The sequence below is a fragment of the Camelus bactrianus genome, chromosome 9 (assembly GCF_048773025.1).
Source record: "Camelus bactrianus isolate YW-2024 breed Bactrian camel chromosome 9, ASM4877302v1, whole genome shotgun sequence".
In the NCBI taxonomy this organism is placed as follows: domain Eukaryota; kingdom Metazoa; phylum Chordata; class Mammalia; order Artiodactyla; family Camelidae; genus Camelus; species Camelus bactrianus.
The window spans coordinates 6306830-6328931 of NC_133547.1; the positions used below are offsets into that span (position 1 = coordinate 6306830).

Below are 22102 nucleotides of genomic sequence, written 5' to 3' on the forward strand. Positions count from 1 at the left end.
TTTCTAGATTGTTTTCCATGATATGTTATTACAAGAAATTGATTATAGTTCCTTGTGCTGTACAGGAAGTCCTTGTTGTTCATCTATTTTTATATATAGTAGTGTGTATCTGCAAATCCCATCCCCCTAATTTATCCCTCTTTGGTAACCATAGTTTGTGTTCTATGTCTGTGAGTCTATATTTGGTTTGGAAATAATAAGATTTATATCATTTTTAAAGATTCCACATGTAAGTGATATCATATGATATTTGTCTTTGTCTGACTTACTTCAGTTAATCTGATCATCTCTAGGTCCATCCGTGTTGCTGCAAATGGTATTATTTCATTCTTTTTTATGGCTCAGTAATATTCCATTATGTGTATATCTATGTGTATATCTATATCTATATCTATCTATATCTGTATCTATATCTACATCTACGTCTATATCTATATCTATACCACATCTTCTTTATCAGGGGGACTTTTGGAAAGCAAACTTTGAATGGAAATCTATAAAAGGGCACACATGATGCATGGACAGCTGGATGAATTTTTATGGACTGAACACCCCTGGGGAAGCAGTACCCAGATCAAGCTTAGCTCCCTAGACACCCCCTTGGACCCACCCAGGGGAAGCACTATCTTGGCTTCTAATCTCTAGGTTACCTTTGTCTGTGCTTGAAATTCCTATACATGGAATCACGTGGTGCATGCTCATTTGCATCTGGTTTCTTTTGCTTGATACAAGGTTTGTGAGATTCCTCCCTGCCGCCAGGAGCCTTGAGATCAATCTTGCCCATTGCTCTGCATCCTCCCTGCGGGTGAAGTCTCCACAATGCATTTACCTGCCCTCCCGTGGCTGAGCACATGGGTTGTTTCCAGTTTGGGGCTATCATAAATAAAGCAACCACGAACCTTATGTTGGTGATCTGATTCTTACATTTCTGTTCAGGGAGCTACCAGGAGTGGAACTGCCAGGACAGAACCATAAGGCATGTCCAACCCTCAAGGTGAATTTAACAAGTGGGTGTCATGGGGCTGCAGAAGGCATACGTGAGGTGTTGCTCTCTCGCCTGAATGCCTGTACTGTCCTGCTGGACTTTGGCCCCTGCGCCGACTCAGCAGCAGGGACTGCCGTGTAACCCAAGGCAACTGGCATCAGGTGGGTGGGGAGGGTACAGCTCAGTGCTGGAGTGAGTGCTCAGCATGCACGAGGTCCTGGGTTCAATCCTTTTTTAAAAAATTAAATAAATAAATAAACCTAATTACCTCTCCCCAAAAAACAAAACAAAAAACTAAGTCAGCTGGCATCCATCTTCTCTCAGGACCCTCCAGGGGCTCCCTGGCTCAGAGAATAAATCCGTCCCCATCTCTCTGGTCTCTGACCCCCTCTTTGAGTTTTTGCCTTTAGCTTGTCCCACCAAAAGATACCAGCATGACCTATCCACAGGTCCTGTATGACCTGATCCTAGTTCACTCTCTGCTTCACCTCTCATCCTCTCCCCCTTGCTCACTCCATCCTAGATACACTGGCCTCCTTGCTGATCCTCACACACACCATGTCCACTCCTGCCTCAAGGCCTTTGCACTTGCTGTTTCCTCTGCTTGGACCACTCCCCGTGGCGTACTTCCTCACTGTGTTTTCCTTTCCTGGCCACTCTATTAACAGGGCGTTGCCATCACTTGCTATCCAGATGGCAGAGCTGTCTGGCTGGCTTGTTTACTGGGTCCAGGCTCCTGGTTTTAATTTTTGTCTCTAGGAATGACCTCAAACCCTGCCAACCCCAGAGCACCCTCATCAAATGCCTTGTCTCCTCCCCACCTAACCCCCAGCGTGTTTGTCTCCCAATCACAGCTCCCAATTCCTCCCCTAGGCCCCTGTCACCCCCTCAGAGAGACACACACATGAGGCCCAGCACTAGATTTTATTGCCTCCTTGGCAGAGAGAAGGCATCCTTTGGGCAAGTGCTGGGGGCCCGGCCAGTTCGAGGCACCCGGGGGAGTGTTTCTCATCTGCGTAGTGTGAGGCTCAGATTTGGAGCTGGGGGGTTAGTGGAGGCTGAGCTTGATGTGGGGGGCCTTGGTCTGAGCTGGGAGACTCTGCCAGTGAGAGATGAGTGGTCCTTCACCCTTCAGGTCTGTGAGACCCTTGGTGGGGCTGCGGTGGCCCAGGGAGAGAAGTTGACCCAGTGGGTCCAAGAGATCCCAGGGTCAGGGGGATGCCGGGGGCTGTGTCCACATCCTGCAGAGCTGGACCGGAGAAGGCCTGGCCCCGGGACCCCTCCATGGGTTAGCCCATGGGGCTACGAGGCTGCAGTGGGCGTGCTGGGGCTCAGAGCTCATCGTGGTGACGTGTCAGGTCCTCGCCGTAGTTGGTGGCCTGGCTGCCCACGAACATGTTCCAATTGCCCAAGATCTCGGCCTTGCTCAGACGCCCATCCTGGAGGGGGAATCAGAAGTCAGCAGGGATGACAAGGGGCCCTGCCTGCGAGACCCCTCTGAACCTAAGTATGGTTCTCAGGTTTCCGTCCCCTTCTCTCCAGATCTCCATTCCTCCTTTTCTCCCTCCCCACCTCGATCTCTCTGTCCCTCTTTCTTCTCCAGCCAAACAGGGACCCCCAAAGCTCCAGACCCAGGACTTGGTCATTTCTGCACACCCAGCTGGCATCATCCCCCATCCGCACACCTTGTCCGTGTCGCTCTCGTGCAGCAAGTGGTTGGCCTCTACCAGTGGCTGGTCCTGGGCGGGGGGCAGCACCCAGTGGCCGACCTCACTCCCATCCAGCCGCCCGTCCTTGTTCAGATCACGGAAGTCCCGGAACTGCTCCCGCTCCGTCTGCACCCAGGCCGGCTCCTCCTCCCCAGGCTCGGCTGAGTACAGATCCGCTGGGGTCGGGGGCACAACATTGTGACATCAGGGACTCACACTTCTTGACCCTGGGACCTCTGGCCACTCACTTCACTTTTGTTTGCCTTGGTTTCCTCTTTTGTTTAAATGGGATTAACAGCGAAACCCGACTTAAAGGTGATCATTAAGCTGCATGTGAAATTGACTTCATTGACTGATCGATCATTGGCTTGATTGAATCATCTATCAATCTGAATGATGCATACGTGGAAGTAGCATGTGCATCCTGTGATGCAGGGCCCGACACACAGTAGGCACTCACATGAAGGAGGAATGAGTGAAGACTTTTCTGGCCAGGTAACAGGAGGTCCTCTAAAACTATACTTTGAACAGCTCACCACACTCAGAACCCCTTTGAAAAACTCTTCTTTGCCCCAGGAGCCCATCAATGGATTTGGAAGACATTACAACCTGACAAGTCCTTTTATACCAGACACAAAGCCAGTATGATTAGGACAGAATTGCCCTCCTCTCCTTAGGGGACAGGCCACGGAGCTGTCACAAGGGTATCATCAAAGATAGAGTCTCTACCCAGCACTGGTACCCAATTACCCTTCAAGTTTCTTTTTTTTTTTTTTTTAATGGTCCTAAGTCACCATTTCTTTTCTTTTTCCTTGTTAATAGAGGTACTGGGGATTGAATCCAGGATCTCGTGTGTGTTAAGCATAGGCTCTACCACTAAGCTCTACCCTCCCCTGGAAGTTCTTTCTTACCAAAGAAAGAGAGAGAGAGAGGGAGACTGAGATTTCTATCTTCCTCAAAGATATAAAAAAATAAATTATGCTTAAATAAAATACCTGCAGGTTTGTCCCACAAAAGCATTCTCTAGAAAAATGTTTTCAAACTTTAAAAACATCCATGCTTAATAGCCTTCCCTTCAACCAAATTCTTTGCCCTCTGAGGGCAGGGCCCAGAGGCAGGACCAAGGGGAAATTGGGGGGTGTTGTGAGGGTTCCCCAACATCCCGAATCACAGGAGATGCATGCAGCATTTACTGTGTAAATGCAGGTCCAAGACAAGTTTACTGACTTCCTACCCGGACCAAACACAGACCCTGAGCCCTGACTTTGTAGAAACGCCAGACCCTCCCAGGAAGGGACAGGTGTGTGATATTCCCTGCTGTATCCTCAACCCCTAACATACAGGAGATGCTCAAGAAGTGTTTCCTGGCCCTGGAACACAGTAGGTGCTTGATAAATGCTTTTTCGATCTGGCACGCAGAAGGGACTCAGTAAATGTCTCCCAGGCCTGGCAGTCACTAGGTGTTTGATAAAGATTTGCTGGGCCCAGCAAATACTCATGCTCAGTAAATGTCTCCCTGGCCAGGCAGGCAGGGGATGCTCAGTGAATGTTTGGTAGACGCATGGACCCCTGCAGCGCCCCTGCCCCAACTTCAGAGGGCCTTTGCTCTAAGGGTTGATATATTTATCGGCTGCCACTCATGCTCGGGAGAGGACAGGCATCCTTGGGGAGGGAATCAGGTCCCACTCACCAATGTATTCCTCCACTTGCACGTAGCCATCTTTGTTCTTGTCCAGATCCTCCAGGGTTTCCTGGGGAGAAAGCGGTATTGGCTCCCGAGGGGGCTGGACCCTGGCGTCAGGCTGTGAGGTTCTCTCTGGGAATCTGGTTCTGGGGTGGCCACGGGCCAGACAGCGGAGAAGTCCCTACAGGGCGTAACTCTCCCTGGGGGTGCATGGACGATCTGGGGACTTCCTGGGGTATCATAAAGATGTGGGCCCTGCCTGCACTTAGTTGGTGGGAGCCAGGGAACCCAAGTGTCCCATGGGTTCACACAAAGAGCCATCCTGCCTCCCTAACATCTTTACCGGGAACATTCTCTAAGCTGGGGGAGGGTATAGCTCAGTGGTAGAGTGCATGCTCAGCATGCATGAGGTCCTGGGTTCAATCCCCAGTACCATTAGGAAAAAAATTCTTGGAGAGAAGATAACTGTTTCCTGAGGTCCTTTTTCAATCCTTACATCCGCCACTAAAATAAATAGTAAATAAACCTAATTATCCCCCCAAAATAAAATAAAATAAAATAAAATAATAAATAACAGGAATTTTGATATGTAAGTACTGTAGAGTTACCAGATTTAGCAAATAACACAGGACATTCAATTACACTTGAATTTATAACAACAAATAATGTAAATGACAAATGATTCTTTAGTGTAAGTTACCCCACATGATATTTGGAATTAGCATATCCCATGCAATATTTAGGATTAATGTAAGTATGTCCCAAATATTATGTGGGACATACTTATACTACAGGATGCTGAGTTACATTTGAATTTCAGATAAATATCCCCACAAATATTGTGTGGGACATATATTAAAGAATCGTTTGTTATTATTTGTTATTCATACTGCTGCTACTACTACTACTACTAAGTTATTATTTATCTGTTGTTCATCTGAAAGTCAAATGTTACTGGGCTTCCTGTATCATATCTGTAAACCATTTTAAAACGTTGGAACTTGACTTTGCTGGAGTGTCAGGTGCCTGTATCGTCTTACAGTGAGTGATTTTGAAGGTAAAGGTGGGGAACACAATATGAAAACATACGCATATGCATGACTGGGACACTGCTGTGCACTAGAAATTGACACATTGGCATTGACTGTATTTCAATTAAAAAAAAATTAAAAGTGGGGAACAGAAGGTGTTTGCTCAAGAAGAAGAAAAAAAACACAAGAGAAGAAGTATTGAGTATGTGTCAAAATGGTCCACCAAGAACATCATACTGATACGGAAAACAGAGTTGCCTGCCCTCCAAGGGTTTTTTTGTTGTCGTTGTTAATGGAGGAACTAGGGATTGAACCCAGGACCTCATGCATGCTAAGCACACACTCTACCAGTGAGCTATATCCTCCCTCCGCCTGGTATTTATTGTAAGTAACTTCCCTTAAGTTTCCTCCTTATAGTACAGTTAGGGCTAACATTCACGTTTTGAAATCCTATGTGTGGGGAGCTTATGCTCACAATTCACTGACAGCTGAGCTTAGGTCAGGGCTTGACAAACTTTTTCTGTAAAGTGCCGGATAGTAAATATCTCAGATGTGGTGTTGTACACTTTCTGTCAAAGGGACTCGACTGTGCAGTTCTAGGGTATGTAAACAAGTAGGTGTGGCTGTGTTACAACAGAACTTCACCGGCAAAACCGAGCTGTGGGCTGGATTTGGCAGCAGGTGACAGTTTGCTGATCCCTGGTTTAGACCATGGTTTCCAATCCTGGGTTCAAATCCAGACTATGCTACTTCTTGCCCGCATGACCTCATCTCTCTGTGCTGAGGTGTCCTTATATGTAAATGAAGATGACAACCCACCCCCATCGGGTTGCCATGACAATTAAATAGAGATGATACGGGTAAAGGTGTTAGAAGAGTGCCTGGCACACAGGAAGGGCTTAACTACTCTAGAAATTAAAGTCTAATAAAAAGAAGAAGAAGAAGTTAGGGGCCAGCAGGAATGGCCTCAGAGTGGACACTCCATGCCTGGGATTGGGATTTTCCTGGGGTTCAGCCAGGATGGGGGCTCCCTAAGGCACTTTTGGGGGATGTGGTTTTCTGAAGGCAGAGTGGGTGCCTGGAACCCAAAGTAGAAAGGGGGAGGCCAGACCAGGAGATATAAGACACTGGGGATCTGGGAGGTGGGAATGGGAGGTGTTGCCCACCCCACCACTGATCTGGGGCCCCTGGGGAAAGTGTGGGAGGACCAGATGCCTGGATCCCCCAAGGTAAGCACTGGTGGGGCTAGTCCTGGTATCAGAAGCATGGGTCCGGGGAGGGAGGTGGGAAGGAGGGTTCCTCTGGCCCCTACTCACAGCGATCACGATGTCCCGCATGTGAGGGAACTCCTCAGGGTGCAAGAAGGCCGTCAGTTCTTCCCGAGTGGCCACTGAGTCCCCATCCTGGTCAGCCACTCGGAAACGCCGCTCGTCCCGAGCCAGCATCTTCTTGTAGGTTTCTGCATCCTCCACATCGTGAAATTCTTCACCTAGGGAAGGAGGGATCTTGGTGAGACGTGCTTTAAGACAAAGGGATCATATATATATGCATGCCTGGACATTATGCTGTACACCAGAAATTGACACATTGTACCTCACCATACTTCAGTTAAAAAAAAAAAAAGACAAAGGGATCTGACTCTAGTCAGGGCAGGGAGACCTCCGCTGAATTAGTAATAAATAATAGTAGCTACCTTGTAGTGAATGCTTATTTTGTGCTAAGCTCCTTATCTACAAAAAATCATTTGATTCTCACAAAAATCAGGTAAAGTGGGTTATTCTATTTATTCTCACTCTGTGAAGGAGAAAACTGACTCTCAGAGAGAGGAAATAACTTGCCCAAGGTCATGCAGCCAGGAATGATGGACTTTGAGTTGACACTGACCCACGGGGCCCTGAAGTCAGGCTCTGATGCAGTATACTGACTCAGGTTGCTGGACAGAGAGGAGAGGAAGGGCATTTTCAACAAAGGGAACAGTGTGTGCTGAGTGTAGAGTTTTAAAAAGCATGGGGAATTCAGGGAAATTGCAGATCTATTTAACTGCGGCAGAAAATGAAGAAAAAGGAAGCCAGCCGGGCTGAGGAGCTGAGACTTCTTCCTGGGGACCCTGGGGAGCCATGGGGGTTTATGAGCAAGGGGAAGTCAGAGTGGCTCTGAGTGTGGAAAGATCCCTCTGGGAATATGTGAGGGACAGGCTGGAAGCTGGGATGAGGGTCCAGGAGGGAGAGAACAAGCGATATGGGGGCCGAGGGCTGGGGCGGTGGGAATCCAGAAGGGGAAGGGAATCCAGATTCAGAGGTGGAGTAAAGGGCTTTGGGGTTCTCAGGAAGAGAGGTCAGCAGTCAAGGGTCAGGCTATTAGGGCTTGGGAGGTAGAAGTCCCTGGTCAAGATCTGAAGTTCCCCAGTGGGGATGTCAGAATGAGAAGCCAGAGATCAGGAATTGGGGGCTTCAAGTCCTAGAAGTGGGTAGACCCTGGGCAAGCGATGGAGGTCAAAGGTCAGGAATCTGGTTAACCAGCTTAAGGTTCTCAGGATGAGGGTATCAAAAAGGTCCGGGCCATGGTGTGTGTGGGGAGCAGAGTTCGGGTCTCGCCTCGTACCAGGCTCGTAGTGACCGTAGGTGGCGTTACGCAGCTCCTCCCAACCCACACGCCCGTCGCGGTCGGTGTCGTATGTGTTCCAGGCCGCGCTCACTGAGTCCCTTATGTGCCGCTGCTGCGTGTGCGCGATCCACGCGCGGAGCTCGGTCAGCGACACCCAGCCGTCCCCATCCCCGGCGCGGTCCATGCGGTCCACGATGCGCCTGCGAGCCGGGGCGGGACACCCATCAGTCTGGGGCTCCGCCCACCCTGGTTCCTGCCTTCTTCCACGCACTCGAGACACCCCCCCCCCACACACACACACAGGGCTGAAAACACTGTCTACGAATCACGGGCAAACTGGGTGGAGGTGCCTGTCTATCCTGGGACCACGTCCACCTCAGGGCTCCGCCTCCTCAAACCCAGCTCTGCTCCCAGAGGCGACAGTGTCCTTTCTGAGACCCTGCGGGCCTACGTCTGGCTCTTGCGGTCCACGACATGCCTGCTTGGGGTAAGGACCTATGACAATCCAGAGTCCACCCTCCACTTTGGCCTCACCCCTCAACCCTGCACGTGCTCCATCTCTGGCTTGAACGAGTTGGGGCGGGGGCAGGGGGCGGAGAGTCGCATCTCGCCCCTCGCCTGCAGATCCTCTGCTCCAAGACTCACTCTGAACTCCGACTGCCAAGGCCACATATTCCCTGGACCTCTCGCTGTCTCGGGCCCCTCCCCTTTCCACTGGCTGTCAGTTTTCAGACCCTTCGCTCTGGCCCGCCCCCTCCCTGGCTGCGCGTGTCAATTTCTGGCCTCTATTTATGCAGCCCCGCGGTACTCTGCGACTCACCCTTTCCCCCTAGTTTTTCCCAGCAGTTATCAGGCTTTGCCCTACGACCACCAGCCGCAACCCTGCGGGCTCGGTCTCCACCCATTCCTCCTCGCGCACCAGCCTGATTCTGTGCACCTCCGCGTAGCAGGTCAATCTCATGCCCCTTCTCTTGGGCCACACCTGTCGCTCGGCTCCCAGGTCCTTTCCCTCTCCCCTGTCAACGCCCCGCCGCTGCTCTGTGTCCTCGCCCAACTCTAACAGAGCCCTCCTTCCTGTCACTGTCCCAAAGCCCCCCGCGACCCAGTCCCCCAGGTCGAATCCGAGACGGCCTTTGCCCAGGTAGCTCACCCCTCCTTCCTGTGCTAGGCTGTCTCTGCTCTGATCTGTCGGGATCCAGCCACCCTGAGGTTCCAGCTGTGATTAAGAGCTTGGGCTCTAGAGCCAGTTATTTAGGTTCAAAGTCTGCCACCTCTTCTTACTGGCTGTGTGGCTGTGGGCAAGTCACTTAACCTCTCTGTGCCTCAAACTCCCTTTCTGTAAAATGGGAATAAGTAATAGAACCTACCCCACAGCATAGATGTGAAGATTAAATGAGTTAAGCCTCGTAAAGCACTTAGAACAGTGCCAGGCATTGTAATAAATGCTATTACAAATGTGTGACCATATCACTGCCTTTCCTCCCCCATTCCTCCTTCATCCAACCCCATTTGTGCACAATATCCTAGTCAGCAGATCTGACCACCACCGCTATCTCCACTCTGAATCTGGCCACCCTAGTCTCTTGTCTCCCACCTGGACAATTGCTGCCACTTCCTCACCGGGCTCCCTGCTTCTTGCTCCCTATATTCTGTTCCCTGCATGGCAACCAGAGGGATTTTTAAAACCCAAGTCAACTTACATCCTCCTTCTGCTCAGAGCCATCCTGTGGCTCTCATCTCACTCAGAGAAAAGCTTAAATCTTCACCGTGGCCCGAAAGGCCCTGCACAATCTGACCCCTTGGTTCCTTCTCTGCTGTCACCTCCTACCCTATCCCTGAGCTCACTGGGTTCCAGCCACACAAGGGCCTCACTGTTCCTTAAACATATCAGGACTACTCCTACCTCAGGGCTTTGCACTGTACCCCTCTGCTTGGAGTGCTATGCTCCTATATACCCACGTGGCTCAGATATTACCTTCTCACTGAGGCCTCCCCGATCTCCTTTAAAATTACAACCTTGACTCCTCCTCCCTCCTCCATCTCTCTCCTACCCCAGACGGGCTTGGCTTTCCTCTGGGCTGAGTTGGTCGAATTCCTTGGCCACTTCTCGTCCCAGAAAAGCCTCGTGGTCATATTGGAAGTTCCCGTGAGCGTCATCATGAGGGGCCTCGCTCAGGGGGGCCGCCTGGTGCACCCTCCCCTGGCCATGAGGGCCGGCGTCAGGAGACGGCTTCCCCTCGGCTCCGCGCCTAAGCAGCAACAGCAGCAGTAGAAGTGACGGTCGCCACATCATCAGTCCCTGAGGAGTGGCGGAGGCTAGGAGTCAGGGGTCACAGAAAACAGGACAGAGACGGGACAGGATGATGGGGTGGGGGAAACACAGTACAGGATACAGAGTTGAGAGCTGGCTGCAAAGTCTGGGGCTCAAGAAGGGAGGGGATGCGGAAAAGTGAGGCGGGGTTCTCAGAGGTAAAACCAGCTGTAGGGATAGAATCTTCTGAGGAAGCCCTAGAGGGGTACCAGAGCCACAAGTGGGTAGGTTCCAGCGGGAGACGTGGCGCACTTCCCGCGCATAATTCAAGGCGGAGTCGTGGCTAAAGAGAAATCATGCAGGCTCCCGGGCGTCGCTTTCAGCCTGGACCCCAATCCTCCACCCAAGCGGACCCGAACCATCCCCCCTGGACAGGCCACGCACCCCCGCCTCCCTTTACCCCGTTAGGCAGCTTCACTTCGCTATGTTCCACTCTGCGTTCTGCAAAAAGATGCCCAATTTGGCGGCTCTCCAGCCAGGCCCCGCAGCGTAGAGGCCCCGCCTCCTGCAGCGTAGAGGCCCCGCCCTCCGACCAATGAGCGCTCATGAGGGCCCCATAGGGCGGGGCTGACGAGAGCTGGGAAGGCCTTGGGCGCCCCTCGCCACGTCCACAAAGGAAAACGCGGCCCACGAGGCTCAGCCCCGCCCCTCCCCTGAGGAGGCCTTCCCTGAGCAGGCGGGTTGGGCAACGCGGGAGATACGCAGCCGCGCGAACTACAACTCCCGGCAGGCATCGGGATGCCCTTCCTAACTACCTCCAGTTTGTTCTAGCTCCAAAGCCTCACGGGAGATGTATTTTTCTCTCTTTCCCTTTGTCCGCCTGTTTTAAGAAGGGAACCAAGAGGCCAGAAGAGGCATTTGTTTTCCTCAAGAACAGTTCTTTTCCCCTCCACCAGGGAGTCAGGTCAGACTCCAGCCAAGAATTCGTCAAAATGCCTGGCACAGTGTAAACATTCAGTGAATATTTGTGAAATTTATTAATTAAAAATACATGACTTGGTATATAAAATTGGCAGATTCCACCATGGCAACAAGTTAGCCTGAGGAGAGATTTGAAGCCCAAGGCTTGCACCATTTATTCCCCCTGCATTTCCCTAAAAAGGTAAACTATGAAAACACAATGATTCGGGCCCAAACCCATGTTATACGTGGAGGTGGAAAAAAGCCATACATATCAGGAGGGGAAACTGAGGCAGACCACAGGAGAAATCCAGAGGGAGCACATCGGGTCCTTCTGGAGGCTCAGAAATACCAGGATTCCTGGAGGTCTCACAGCATGAAAAGGACCTGACTACATTAGCTGGTAGCAGCCAGGATGGGGGACGATCAGGCAGTTGCTGGGAACGCATTTATATCCTAAGATTCAGCATCTTTGGAAAGGCCAGGAGTGGGCAGGAGGGCCCCTATATCGTCCCCACGGAAAGCGATCCAAGGGGCTGAGGAAAGAGGAAGAGAGGAGATAATCAGAATCTCTGAAATCCTCTGGGTCTCTGCCCTACTCTGTGGGTTTCTGTCCCGCTCTGAGTCTGTTTCTCCCCTCCAGTTTTCTGTCCCAACCTCTCTCTGAGTCTCTAGCCCTCTCTGTCTAGATTCTCTGTTCCCTCAGGAATGTGTCTCCGTCTCTTTGGGGGGTCTCCCTCCCTCTGAGGCAGTTCCCTCTTCCCGTCCCACACCTGGCAGTCCCTTTCTCCTCCTCCACAGCAGAGCTCCTCCTGCAGCCACTGTCATGAGCAGTAGGAAGCCGATGAAGATTCCAATCACTGGTACCGAGGACTTGGCTGGTGATTCTGCAGCCAGAGAATGTTGGGAGATGTTTAATGGACCCTCCATTGCATCTGAGTCAGGACAGGGGACTGAGGGTTCTCAGTCCCTCCCAAACTCCCAGATCTCAGCACCAAGTTTCAGGCACGGGGTGTGGGTAAAGGAAAGGCCACTGAGATGATGCTCTCAGTCAAGAAAGCCCCCAGCTTGGATGTAAGAACCAGCCACAGCAAGGCGGGGGGGGGGGGGGGGCGCGTCTCAGTCACTCTGATCAAGGGACCTGTAGCAGCAGGGTGAGTCGTGTTCCAACTTGAAGAGGAGGGGCGGGCACAGAGCGGTAGAAAGTCAGACTCATAGAGGACTGGCAGCAGCAGACAACGGAGGGTCAGACTCCACGAATACTAGCAGCAGCAGGACGGAAGGTGGTCAGACTTAAGGAGGACTTCCCATAGTGGTTAACGGGTGGCCAGACTCAATGAGGTCAGCAGCAGAAGGACGGAAGGCAGTCAGACTTGGGGAGGCCCAGCAACACAGGACAAAAGGCTGTCAGGCTTTGGAAGAACTGGCAGTGGTGGGGCACAAAGCAGTCAGGCTCAAGGAGAACTGGCAGCAGTGGGGTGGAAGGTGGTCAAACTCAGGAAGCTGCAGGAGAGGGAGAAAAGGCAACCAGAAGTAGGGAGTATCTTCTCCCAGCGGGACCTCACCCAGCTCCACAGTGAGGGGCTGGGCCAGCCCCACGTGCTGCACCCAGCAGCGGTACTGGTGTTCGTCACCGCTTTTGACTGTTAGTGATGACCAGGCGTAGAAGGAGCCATCGCCGTTGGGGACAACGTCGCCCTCACCAGAGCCAGCTGCCAGCCCATTCCGTAGGAATCGCAGTTGCAGCTCCGGTGGGTAGAAGGAGAAGGCACTGCAGGTGAGCACGGAAAAGCCCGGGTTGCCTGGTCGGGCCTTCAGGCGCATGGAGGGTGGCTCTGCAACAAACAGGCAGACAGGCCTGAGCCCCAGGCCCACGAACTCCCAGGGCCAGAGATACAGCAGTGAACAAGACAGACAGAAGTCCCTGTCCTCATGGAGCTTATGTTCTAATGAGGGAAGAGAAACAAGTATTAGTGTACATATGAATGTAAGGGAAACAGACTAAGAAAGTGCAGTGAGGGAGAATAAGACAGATCCTACAGTCATTCAAAAGATAGCAAGAGGATATGAAAAATGTCATGCCAGCACATTTGAAATTTAAATGAACTGGACAAATTCCTGAGAAACACAACCTTCCAAAACTGATGGAAGAAGAAATGTTAAATGTTAAAAATGTCTTATAACTATTTAAAAAATTTAATCCCTAATCTAAAGCTTTTCAACAAATAAAATTCCAGGTCCAGATGACATCACTGGTGAACTCTTCAAAACAACTAAGGAAGAAACTCTTACACAAATTCTTCTATGGAACAAAAAAGAGGAAACCATTCACAGCATATTTTACAAGCCAGTGTACCTTAATAACAAAATCTCACAAGGACATAAAAAGAAAGGGAATTTTAGACCACTATCTCTCATGAAAATAGACTCAAAATTCTCTAAAAATATGAGAAGATAGAATCAAGCAACTTATATAAAGGATAACACATTATGATCAAGTGAAGCTTATTCTAGGAATTCTAGATTGGTTTAACATTTGAAAATCAGCTAATATAACTCACCATGTTAGACTAAAAGGGAAAAAGCAAATGGTCATTTGATAAAATTCAGCACCATTCAAAAGAAAACAAAGGGGGAGGGTATAGCTCAGTGGTAGACTGCCTGCTTAGCATGCACCAGCTCCGGGGTTCAATCCCCAGTACCTCTGTTAATAAATAAATAAGTAAGTAAACCTAATTACCTCCCCCCACAAAAAACAAACAAACAAAAAATAAAAAACAAAGCCCAAAAGACTCTCAGAAAACTAGGAGTTGGAGGAAACTTCCTTAATTTGACAATGGGCATTAGCAAGGAACCTATAATTAACATAACATTTAATAGTAAAAAACTAAATGCTTTCCCTGTGAGTCTGAGACTATAAGATGTTCATTCTCACCACTCGGTTCAACACTGGGGATCCTAGCCAGTGCAATAAGATAAGAAAAAGAAATGAGGTATTAAAACTAGAAAAGAAAATAAATAAAACATGTCAAATATGACATAATCCAGAAGAATCTAGGAAGAAGTACCAGGAATAAGTGAATTCAGCAAAGTTTCTAAATATAAGAAAATATATAAAAATCAATAGTATTTTTTACAAATCAATAGTATTTCTATAAACTAGCTACAAACCATTAGAAAATGAAGTTTTTATTTATTTGTTTTGTTTTGGGGGGAGGGATGTACTTAGGTTTATTTATTTACTTACTTTTTTTTAGAGGAGGTACTGGGGATTGAACCCAGGACCTTGTGTATGCTAAGCATGTGCTCTACCACTTTGAGCTATACCCTCCCCTGAAAATGAAATTTTTAGAATTACCGTTTACAGAAGCATCAAAAAATGCCTAATACTTAGGGGAAAAAGTGTAACTAATGAGGTGTAAGACCTCTACACTGAAAACTACAAAGTGTTACTGAGAGAAATTAAAGGACTTCTAAACAAGTAGAGGGATATACTGTATTCATGGGTTAGAAGAGTTAATGTTAAGATGTCAATTCTCCCCACATTGATCTATAGATACAATTCAATCACTATCAAAATCCCAACAGAATTTTTTTTTTTGGCAGAAATAGACAAGCATGAATGTATGTAGAGATGCAAATGACACAGAATAACCAAGGCAATAAAGCTGAAGAACTTAATTGCTAGATGTCAAAACGTTCTCTAAAGCTACACTGATCAAAGGAGTTAGGTATTCATTCAATTTTAGTCCAGTTGAAGCAGATCCATACCTAATTGAGGAAAAAGTTTTCACTGCAGTTCACTGGGGGAAAGGGGATGGTGCTCTTGCAACAAATGATGCTGGGTCAACTGGATATCCATGAGGGACAAATACACCTTGATCCTTACCTCATAACACTACACACAATTAACTGGTCATGGATCATATTGCTAAATATGAAAGTGATTTACCAATCAAGCATCTAAAAGACGACATAGGAGAAAACCTTCATACTTTTGGGAGAGGAAAGATCTTAAAGAGAACACACAAAAGAGCTATAGAATAAATGATTGGTAAATTGATCTTCACTAAAATTAAGAACTTTTGTTCATCAAAAGGTTTCATTAAGAGAGTGAAAAGACAAGCTGCAGACTGGGAGAAGCTATTTCCAATAGAACCAACTGACATGCAAATACCCAGAATATACTAAGAATTCTAACAAGAAAAAAAAAAAGACAAAAGTTCCAATTTAAAAATGGGCAAAAGACTCAAACAGCCACTCCAATAGGGAAGACACTCAACTTGCTGATAATGTGGAAGAGTACTCAGTATTGCTAGTCATCTAATCCTTTATCTGATCTTCATGTGTCATCAGATAGATCAAAAGTGAAATCACAATAAGACATCACTACATACCCAATAGAATGGTTAAAACTAAAGACAGACAATATCAAATTCTGGCAAGCCTGTGGAGCAACTGGAATTCTCATATGCGCTGGTGGAAACATAAAATTGGTTCAATCACTTTGAGAAAATGTTTAGCACTACCTCCTAGAATTAATCCTATGCCTACACTACGATGTGACAACTCCACCCACGGGTATTTAGTCAAAATAAATGAAAATATATATTCATCAAAAGATGTGTACAAGAATGTTCATAGAAGCTTTATTCTTAATAGCTCCAATTGGAAATAAACCATTTATTGACAAACTGTGATGTGAAACATGCAACGGAATACTACTCAGCGATAAAAACAAGTGAACTACAGATACACCCAACATCAGAGATGAGTCTCAAGACACACTCTTGAGTGAAAAAAGCCAGACATGAATGAGCATATGCTCATAGTCATATGAAGTTCAAAATTAGGCAACACTATCATGATAGAAATCAGCGAGGGGACACAAGGAAGTCTCCGGGGTGCTGCCAGTGTTCTAGGTCTTGATCTGGAGGGCAGGTTCATGGGCATATATAAAAATTAATCAAGCTGTGTACTTTAGGTAAGTAAATTACACTTCAAGAAAAGAGAAAAAAAAGAAAGATGCTATAATGAATGAATGGACAAAACAATGGCATGAGAGACAATAATGGGGGTCAGATGGGGGCACAGCCAGGGTGGTCAGTGAGGGCCCTGCTGAAGAACTGACATCCAAGGTCAAATCTCAAGCACGAGAATAACCCAGTCATGGCAGGATCCCAAGGAAGAGAATCAAAAGCAGAGGGAACAGCAGGTGCAAAGGCCCTGAAGAAGGAAAGACCCTGACATATTGGAGGAAAGGGAGAAGGCCACTGTAGTTGAGAGCATTGTGAAATTCCAGTGGCTGCAAGCAGATAGACCATGTGGAGCTAGCAGGCCTTGGATTAGAGTTTGGATTTTAGTCTAAGACTACTGGGAATCTATTGGATGGTTTTAAGCAGCACTGGGAAGGGAGCTCAAGTTTTTTAAACATTCTTCTGACTGCTGGGTAGAGGATGGTCTGTAATGAGGGCTGAGATGGAAGCAGGAATTGCAATGTGGGGGACGCTGAGGACAAAAGAGCGCTAACTGCAGCCCTTGAATTCCCCAGACACGCATGTAATTATAGCTCAGAGTGACCTGTGCTGCCTGTAACAGAGGTTACACGAGGCACTGTGGGCACCCAAAAGCAGCAAGTCTTATGGGCCAGAGTGGAACCTGACACCAGTGGCATCTGGCACCAGGGAAACTGGCAAAGGCGAAGAAATGTGAAGGCTGATGTGAGCGGAAGGAACTCTGGGTGATTCTGTCCAGCTGAGTAAAGCCAATGGAGAAATGGGAGGCTGAGGAGAGGGACAGAGGCCACGCCACATGGGGCCTCAGTGCTAGGCTGAGGGGCTTTGGCTGTGTCCAGATGGCTCTGGGAGCCACAGGAGGGCTGTGTGCATGAGAGGAACAGGGGCAGCTTAGGCTGGAGAAAGACCCTCTGGGACATGATTGTGGAAGAGGGGGGCAGATGAGGGAAGAGAGGCTGGGGAAGAGGATGAGGACTCAGGCAGAGTGGTGGGGATGGAGAGGTCCCTGGCGATCAGGACTTTTAAGGGGGTTGCTCACCCTTCCACTCCAGATTGCCACGGCCCCTCTCCAGATGCCCCAGCAGCCGGTGGGGGCAGGAGTAGAGCAGGAAGGTCTTCTCCTTGTTGACTGCCTCAGGGTGCTTCATCCACTTGATACCGACGGTCCTGGCCTCAGGCCAGTCCCCATCCCAGATGCCCAGCTTGGGGTCGAACTCCATGAACTCCTCACCGTTCAGGGCATACTTGGCCATGGGCACTGAGACGTTGTCAGGGCCTAACTCACAGCCCAGCAGGCCCTGCAGGGTGTAGGAATCTGGGGTGCCCACACACAGGTGAGCAGGGCCCAGGAGTCAGGGCTCTAGTCCCCTCCTCTTTGAGACCCAGGATCCAGGTCCCCAGCCCCTCCTCCCTCAGACCCATTAGTCCCACTCTCACCTCTGTCCCCGAAGACTTTGAGAGCTTCGAGGAAGAGTTTCTCCTTGTCCCTCAGATCGGTCGTCTCTTTCTCCCAGTACCAGGACACCTGGCTTTCCCAGACCCAAGCCCCATACGGCTCAGCCTGGGCCCGCAGGTTATTGTAGCTCAGGTACTGCTGTGGGCCCAGCCAGCCTGATACCCAGAAGGCAGGCGTCCCCGAGGCCGGGTTGGACACGGCGGTGAAGTGGTACAGAAGAGAGCGATGGCTCTCCGCTGGAGAGACAGAGGTGAAGAGAGCAGATGGTCGCCCCATCTGGGAGAGAGAAAAGACTCCATCCCAGATAGAGAGACCAGACTCGGAGAGGGGGGACAGCCCCCGAGAGAGGGACAGAGACCCAGACAGAAAGGGACAGGTGCTTCCCAGAAACACCGCCAGAGGGAGGAGATAGAAACCAAGTGAAAGGCGGCAAAGGAGGAAGTGCCCGGAGCTAGCGGAACCTCGGATTTAGCTTCCTTTGCTCTTTTCCCAGCGGGCGGCACCTCCCTGCTGCCCAGCAGCCCCAGCCCCGGAGCCCCCTCACCTGCGCGCAGCGTTCCAGGCAAGAGGAGAAGCAGGAGAGCGAGCCCCCAGGGCTGAGACCGGGGGACCCGCATCCTCAGCGGGAGACCTGGGGCGGGAGGGGGCGCGTGATTCCTCCGGACCCCCGCCCCGCCCCTGCCCCACTCCCCCAGGTCCGGTCCTGCTAGGCCACCACGAAGGCGCGGCGGCTGCGCTCGATCGAGGAAAATGACAACAATGTCCTCCTCGTCCATGAACTTTCACCCAGTAAGTCGCTCCGGGTTGGTTAATTAGTTACAGAGCCTGGATAGGCTGGGATTCCTTTCTCCGAGTTCGGCCCCGCCTCCTCCTCCGCCCTCAGACCCGCGAGTCCAGGGAGCACCCCCCCTCCTCCCTCAGACCCAAAAGTCCAGACCCTCGCGCCCTCCTCCCGGAGCCTCGGGAGTCCGGCGCCCGGCTCTCTGCTCCGTCGGTCTGGGACCCAGCTCTACTCACTGCAGCCACGATTCCTTCCCTCCTGCTGCCCCGGCTGGCTCCCGTGACTGGAGACCCCAGTTCCTCTCTCACATCCTGTCCGGAGACGGCTGGCTCCTTGACTCCAGGAACATCCAACCCCGCCCCCCAGCTGCAGGGCACACCCCAGGCCGTGGACCCAGCCTGAGTGTTGGTCTCTGACTCTCTCTGGAAATTTTCTTTCTTTTTTTTTTAAAATCTTTTTCTCTGTTGCTCCCTGATTTTTTTTTTTTTTTTTGAGGGTGTCAGCCACTCAGCGAATTCGTGACAAAGTTGAGAAGCAACAATGTCGAAGTCCCAAATTTGGAGATCAGTGTGGGTCCCCTTTTATCTCATTGTCCCCCCCAACCCCCCACCCCAGCCTTCACTAGCTCCTGCTATAATAGAATTCTCCAGATACTTCCTCCTTCCAACCCCTCCCCCAAGTGTCCCCTTAAAGTGCTACTGCAGGACTTTCATATCTTCTAATATGACCTCAGTAACACACAGTCCCAGTATTCTATTATCATGCTTGGGGGCCCCACCAGTCATCCACCCCTAGCCTACACTCCTGCTATAATGCTTCTATTCATCTGTTTTATTGTGGTAAAATGCACACAACAAAGGAGCTCTTATTTGTGACATTCAGTGCATTCACTGTGTTATGCAATCATCACCATGTACAAGTCGTAGAGCAGCCTCTGTGGCCTGCGACCCCTCCAGCCCCTGGCAACCACTAATTTACTTTCTGTTTCTATGGACTTACCTATTCTGGACATTTCAGGGAAATAGAATCCTAACAATATTGTGGCATTTTGTGTCTGGCTTCTTTCACTGAGAGTACTGGTTTCAAGATTTATCCACATGATAGCGTGTTTCAGAACTTCATTGGATTTTGGTTTCTGTTTGTTTGTTTGAATGGAGGTGCTGGGGATTGAACCCAGGACCTCGTGCATGCTAAGTGGGCTCTACCACTGAGCTCTACTCCCCCCACCCCCGGCCCAGAACTTCATTCCTTTTTATGGGTGAATAATATTCTATCCTATGGATCTACCACATTTGGTTTATCCATTCATCAGTTGGTGGGCATTTGCGTGTTTTCCACTTTTTGGCTATTGTGAATAATGCTGCTGTGGACATTTGTGTGCAAAGCTTTTGTTTTCCTTTTTGTTTTTTTGAATAGCTGTATTCAGATCTTTTAGGTATATACCCAGGAGTGGACTTGCTAGATCATATGATGTATTAGTCAGGGTTCTCTGGAGAAACAGAATCAACAGGATGTATATATAGAGAGAGAAAGAGACATTATAAGGAGTTGGCTCATGTGATTGTGGAGACTTGGCTTGTACAAAAATCTGATAGGGGGACAGCTGGCTGGCTGCAGACTCCGGAAAGAGTTTCAGTTCAAGTCTAAAGGCAGGCAGTCTGTCTTGCAATAACCCATAATGAAAAAGAATACATATATATATATATATATATATATATATATATATATATATATATATATATATATAACTGAATCAGTATGCTGTACACCAGAAATTAACACAGCATTGTAAATCAACTCTACTTCAATTAAAAAAAATAATAGGGGTAGGATATAGCTCAGTGGTACAGAAAGTGCTTAGCATGCTCGAGGTCCTGGGTTCAAACTCCACTACCTCTGTTAAAATAAATAAATAAACAAACCTAATTACTGCCTCCCCAACGTTTTAATTAAATAAATAAAATAAGTAAAGGCAAGCAGTCTGGAGAACCAAGAAGAGCTTGTCTTGTAGCTGAAGTCCAAAGGCAGTCTGCTGACAGAATTGCTGGCAGAATTCCCCTTGGCTTGGGGGAGGTCAGGTTTTCGCCTTCAACTGATTGGACGAGGCCCACCCACATTATGGCGGGCAGATCTGCTTTACTCAGAATTCACTGATTTCAGTGTAAATCTCATCCCCAAACATCCTCACAGAAACATCCCAGAGTAATGTTTGATCAAACATCTGGGCACTGTGACTCAGCCAAGCTGACATCTGAATGTAACTATTACAGGCAGTAAATCTATATTCAACTTACTGAGGGACCTCTATTCATTTTCATTCCTCTCCCTGGATCCTGCGAGAACATCCACCAAGATCCACTCTGAGGGTATGCATCTAATGATGCTGAAGGATCCTGCTTTTATGTCCCATGAGTGCTAAAATATCTTGGGGAAACTACCAAGCCCAGCTGTCCCCTCTACGTCCCTTGGGATCCGGCTATGTTTCTGGAGCCCCATTCCGGCAGCCATTGGGCTCTCATTTTTTATTTATTTATTTATTTGTTTGTTTGTTTGTTTGTTTGTTTATTTGTTTGTTTGTTTATTTGTTTATTTATTTATTTATTTATCTATTGGTCGGGGGAGGTAATTAGGTTTATTTATTTATTCTTAGAGGAGTTACTAGGGATTGAACCCAGGACCTCATGTATGATAAGCATGCGCTCTACCAGCTGAGCTGTACCCTCCCCCAAGCTCTCATTTTAAAGGCCCTCATGACCCAACTGTGATGTTGCTTGGACCCTGACAAAAGTGGCCAATGTCCACAACAATGCCTCCCAGGACTCTGCTATACTTTTCCTTGGGTCCCACTTCTGTCCCACATGAAGATACCCTAGAATTCATTTAGATGCTCTCTGAGCCCTAATATAACGTTCCTATAGTCCCACTTTGAGGCTTGTTGGCCCATTAAGATGGCCTTAGGTTCCAACAGCCACGCCAGCATCCTCTCCACTGCATCTGGGGTCCCATCGCACACCTCACAGCTCTGCTCTAATAACTTTAATGCCAGTGCCCCTGGAGTCCCACAGGAGCATCACCAGAGGCCCCTACCATGTCCCTGGGTCTCTGATAATCTCAGGCTTCCACGCCCAAGCACCTTTGGTCCCTGATAGTACCCTGAGACCCAGTGATAAGGTCTTCAGGAGCCTACACTAACGTCTCCTGGAAACGGCCACCCCATCCCTGGAGTCCTGCTAAATCAGTCCTGCCTCATAGAACCACTGCCAGGACCACTCCGGGATTGTGACCAAGTGCCCTCAGCCCCAGGCCCTGCTCCCTGCTGCTGAGCCTGCGCTAATCCTTCTGTTTCCATCGTAAAGCTGAGCAAGTAGGGCTCCCCAGGTCCACTCCTGCGTTCTCTCTATTACTGTCCCTCACTGGGTCCTGCCCTATCCAGAATTTCCCCACGAAAGATAGATAGACAGACAGACACAGAGGGATAGGTAGGTAGGCTGGCAGATAGATAGGTAGATAGATAGATAGATAGATAGATAGATAGATAGATAGATAGATAGATAGATAGATAGATACATACATACATACATACATACATAGGAAGAAAAATAGGCAGATAGCTAGGTAGTCATGCA

At 49.0% G+C, this 22102-nt stretch overlaps 2 protein-coding genes across 3 annotated transcripts; both read right to left on the bottom strand.

Annotated features, from left to right (window-relative positions):
• Window positions 1–1890: 1890 nt before the first annotated feature.
• Window positions 1891–10881, bottom strand: RCN3 (reticulocalbin 3). 2 transcript variants are annotated; one of them, XM_010946980.2, is made up of 7 exons: window positions 10725–10881; window positions 10065–10312; window positions 8011–8213; window positions 6726–6898; window positions 4385–4445; window positions 2671–2870; window positions 1891–2424 (listed from the first exon to the last, which is right to left on the bottom strand). In XM_010946980.2, the coding sequence occupies exons 1-7, from the start codon at window positions 10869–10871 to the stop codon at window positions 2317–2319; spliced, it is 1140 nt and encodes a 379-aa protein (XP_010945282.2). In that variant the 5' UTR covers window positions 10872–10881; the 3' UTR covers window positions 1891–2316. The 2 variants fall into 2 exon arrangements, with proteins under 2 accessions (XP_010945282.2, XP_045366662.1); XM_045510706.2 differs by having other exon boundaries at window positions 10065–10329; window positions 10725–10823.
• Window positions 10882–11277: 396 nt separating this feature from the next.
• Window positions 11278–18526, bottom strand: FCGRT (Fc gamma receptor and transporter). Its single transcript, XM_045510705.2, has 6 exons — window positions 18240–18526; window positions 17677–17931; window positions 17279–17554; window positions 12790–13059; window positions 11998–12111; window positions 11278–11760 (listed from the first exon to the last, which is right to left on the bottom strand). The coding sequence occupies exons 1-6, from the start codon at window positions 18469–18471 to the stop codon at window positions 11681–11683; spliced, it is 1227 nt and encodes a 408-aa protein (XP_045366661.1). The 5' UTR covers window positions 18472–18526; the 3' UTR covers window positions 11278–11680.
• Window positions 18527–22102: the final 3576 nt, after the last annotated feature.

Coding starts and splice junctions, on each gene's coding strand:
- RCN3 (XM_010946980.2), bottom strand. CDS start 10,871: ATGAGCGCTCATTGGTCGGAGGGCGGGGCCTCTACGCTGCAGGAGGCG. Junction 6,899..8,010: donor CTACGGTCACTACGAGCCTG/GTACGAGGCGAG, acceptor CTCCTTCCCTAG/GTGAAGAATTTCACGATGTG. Junction 2,871..4,384: donor GCAAGTGGAGGAATACATTG/GTGAGTGGGACC, acceptor CCCCGACCCCAG/CGGATCTGTACTCAGCCGAG.
- FCGRT (XM_045510705.2), bottom strand. CDS start 18,471: ATGGACGAGGAGGACATTGTTGTCATTTTCCTCGATCGAGCGCAGCCG. Junction 13,060..17,278: donor TGGCAATCTGGAGTGGAAGG/GTGAGCAACCCC, acceptor TGTTTGTTGCAG/AGCCACCCTCCATGCGCCTG. Junction 12,112..12,789: donor GCCCCTCACTGTGGAGCTGG/GTGAGGTCCCGC, acceptor CTCTGGCTGCAG/AATCACCAGCCAAGTCCTCG.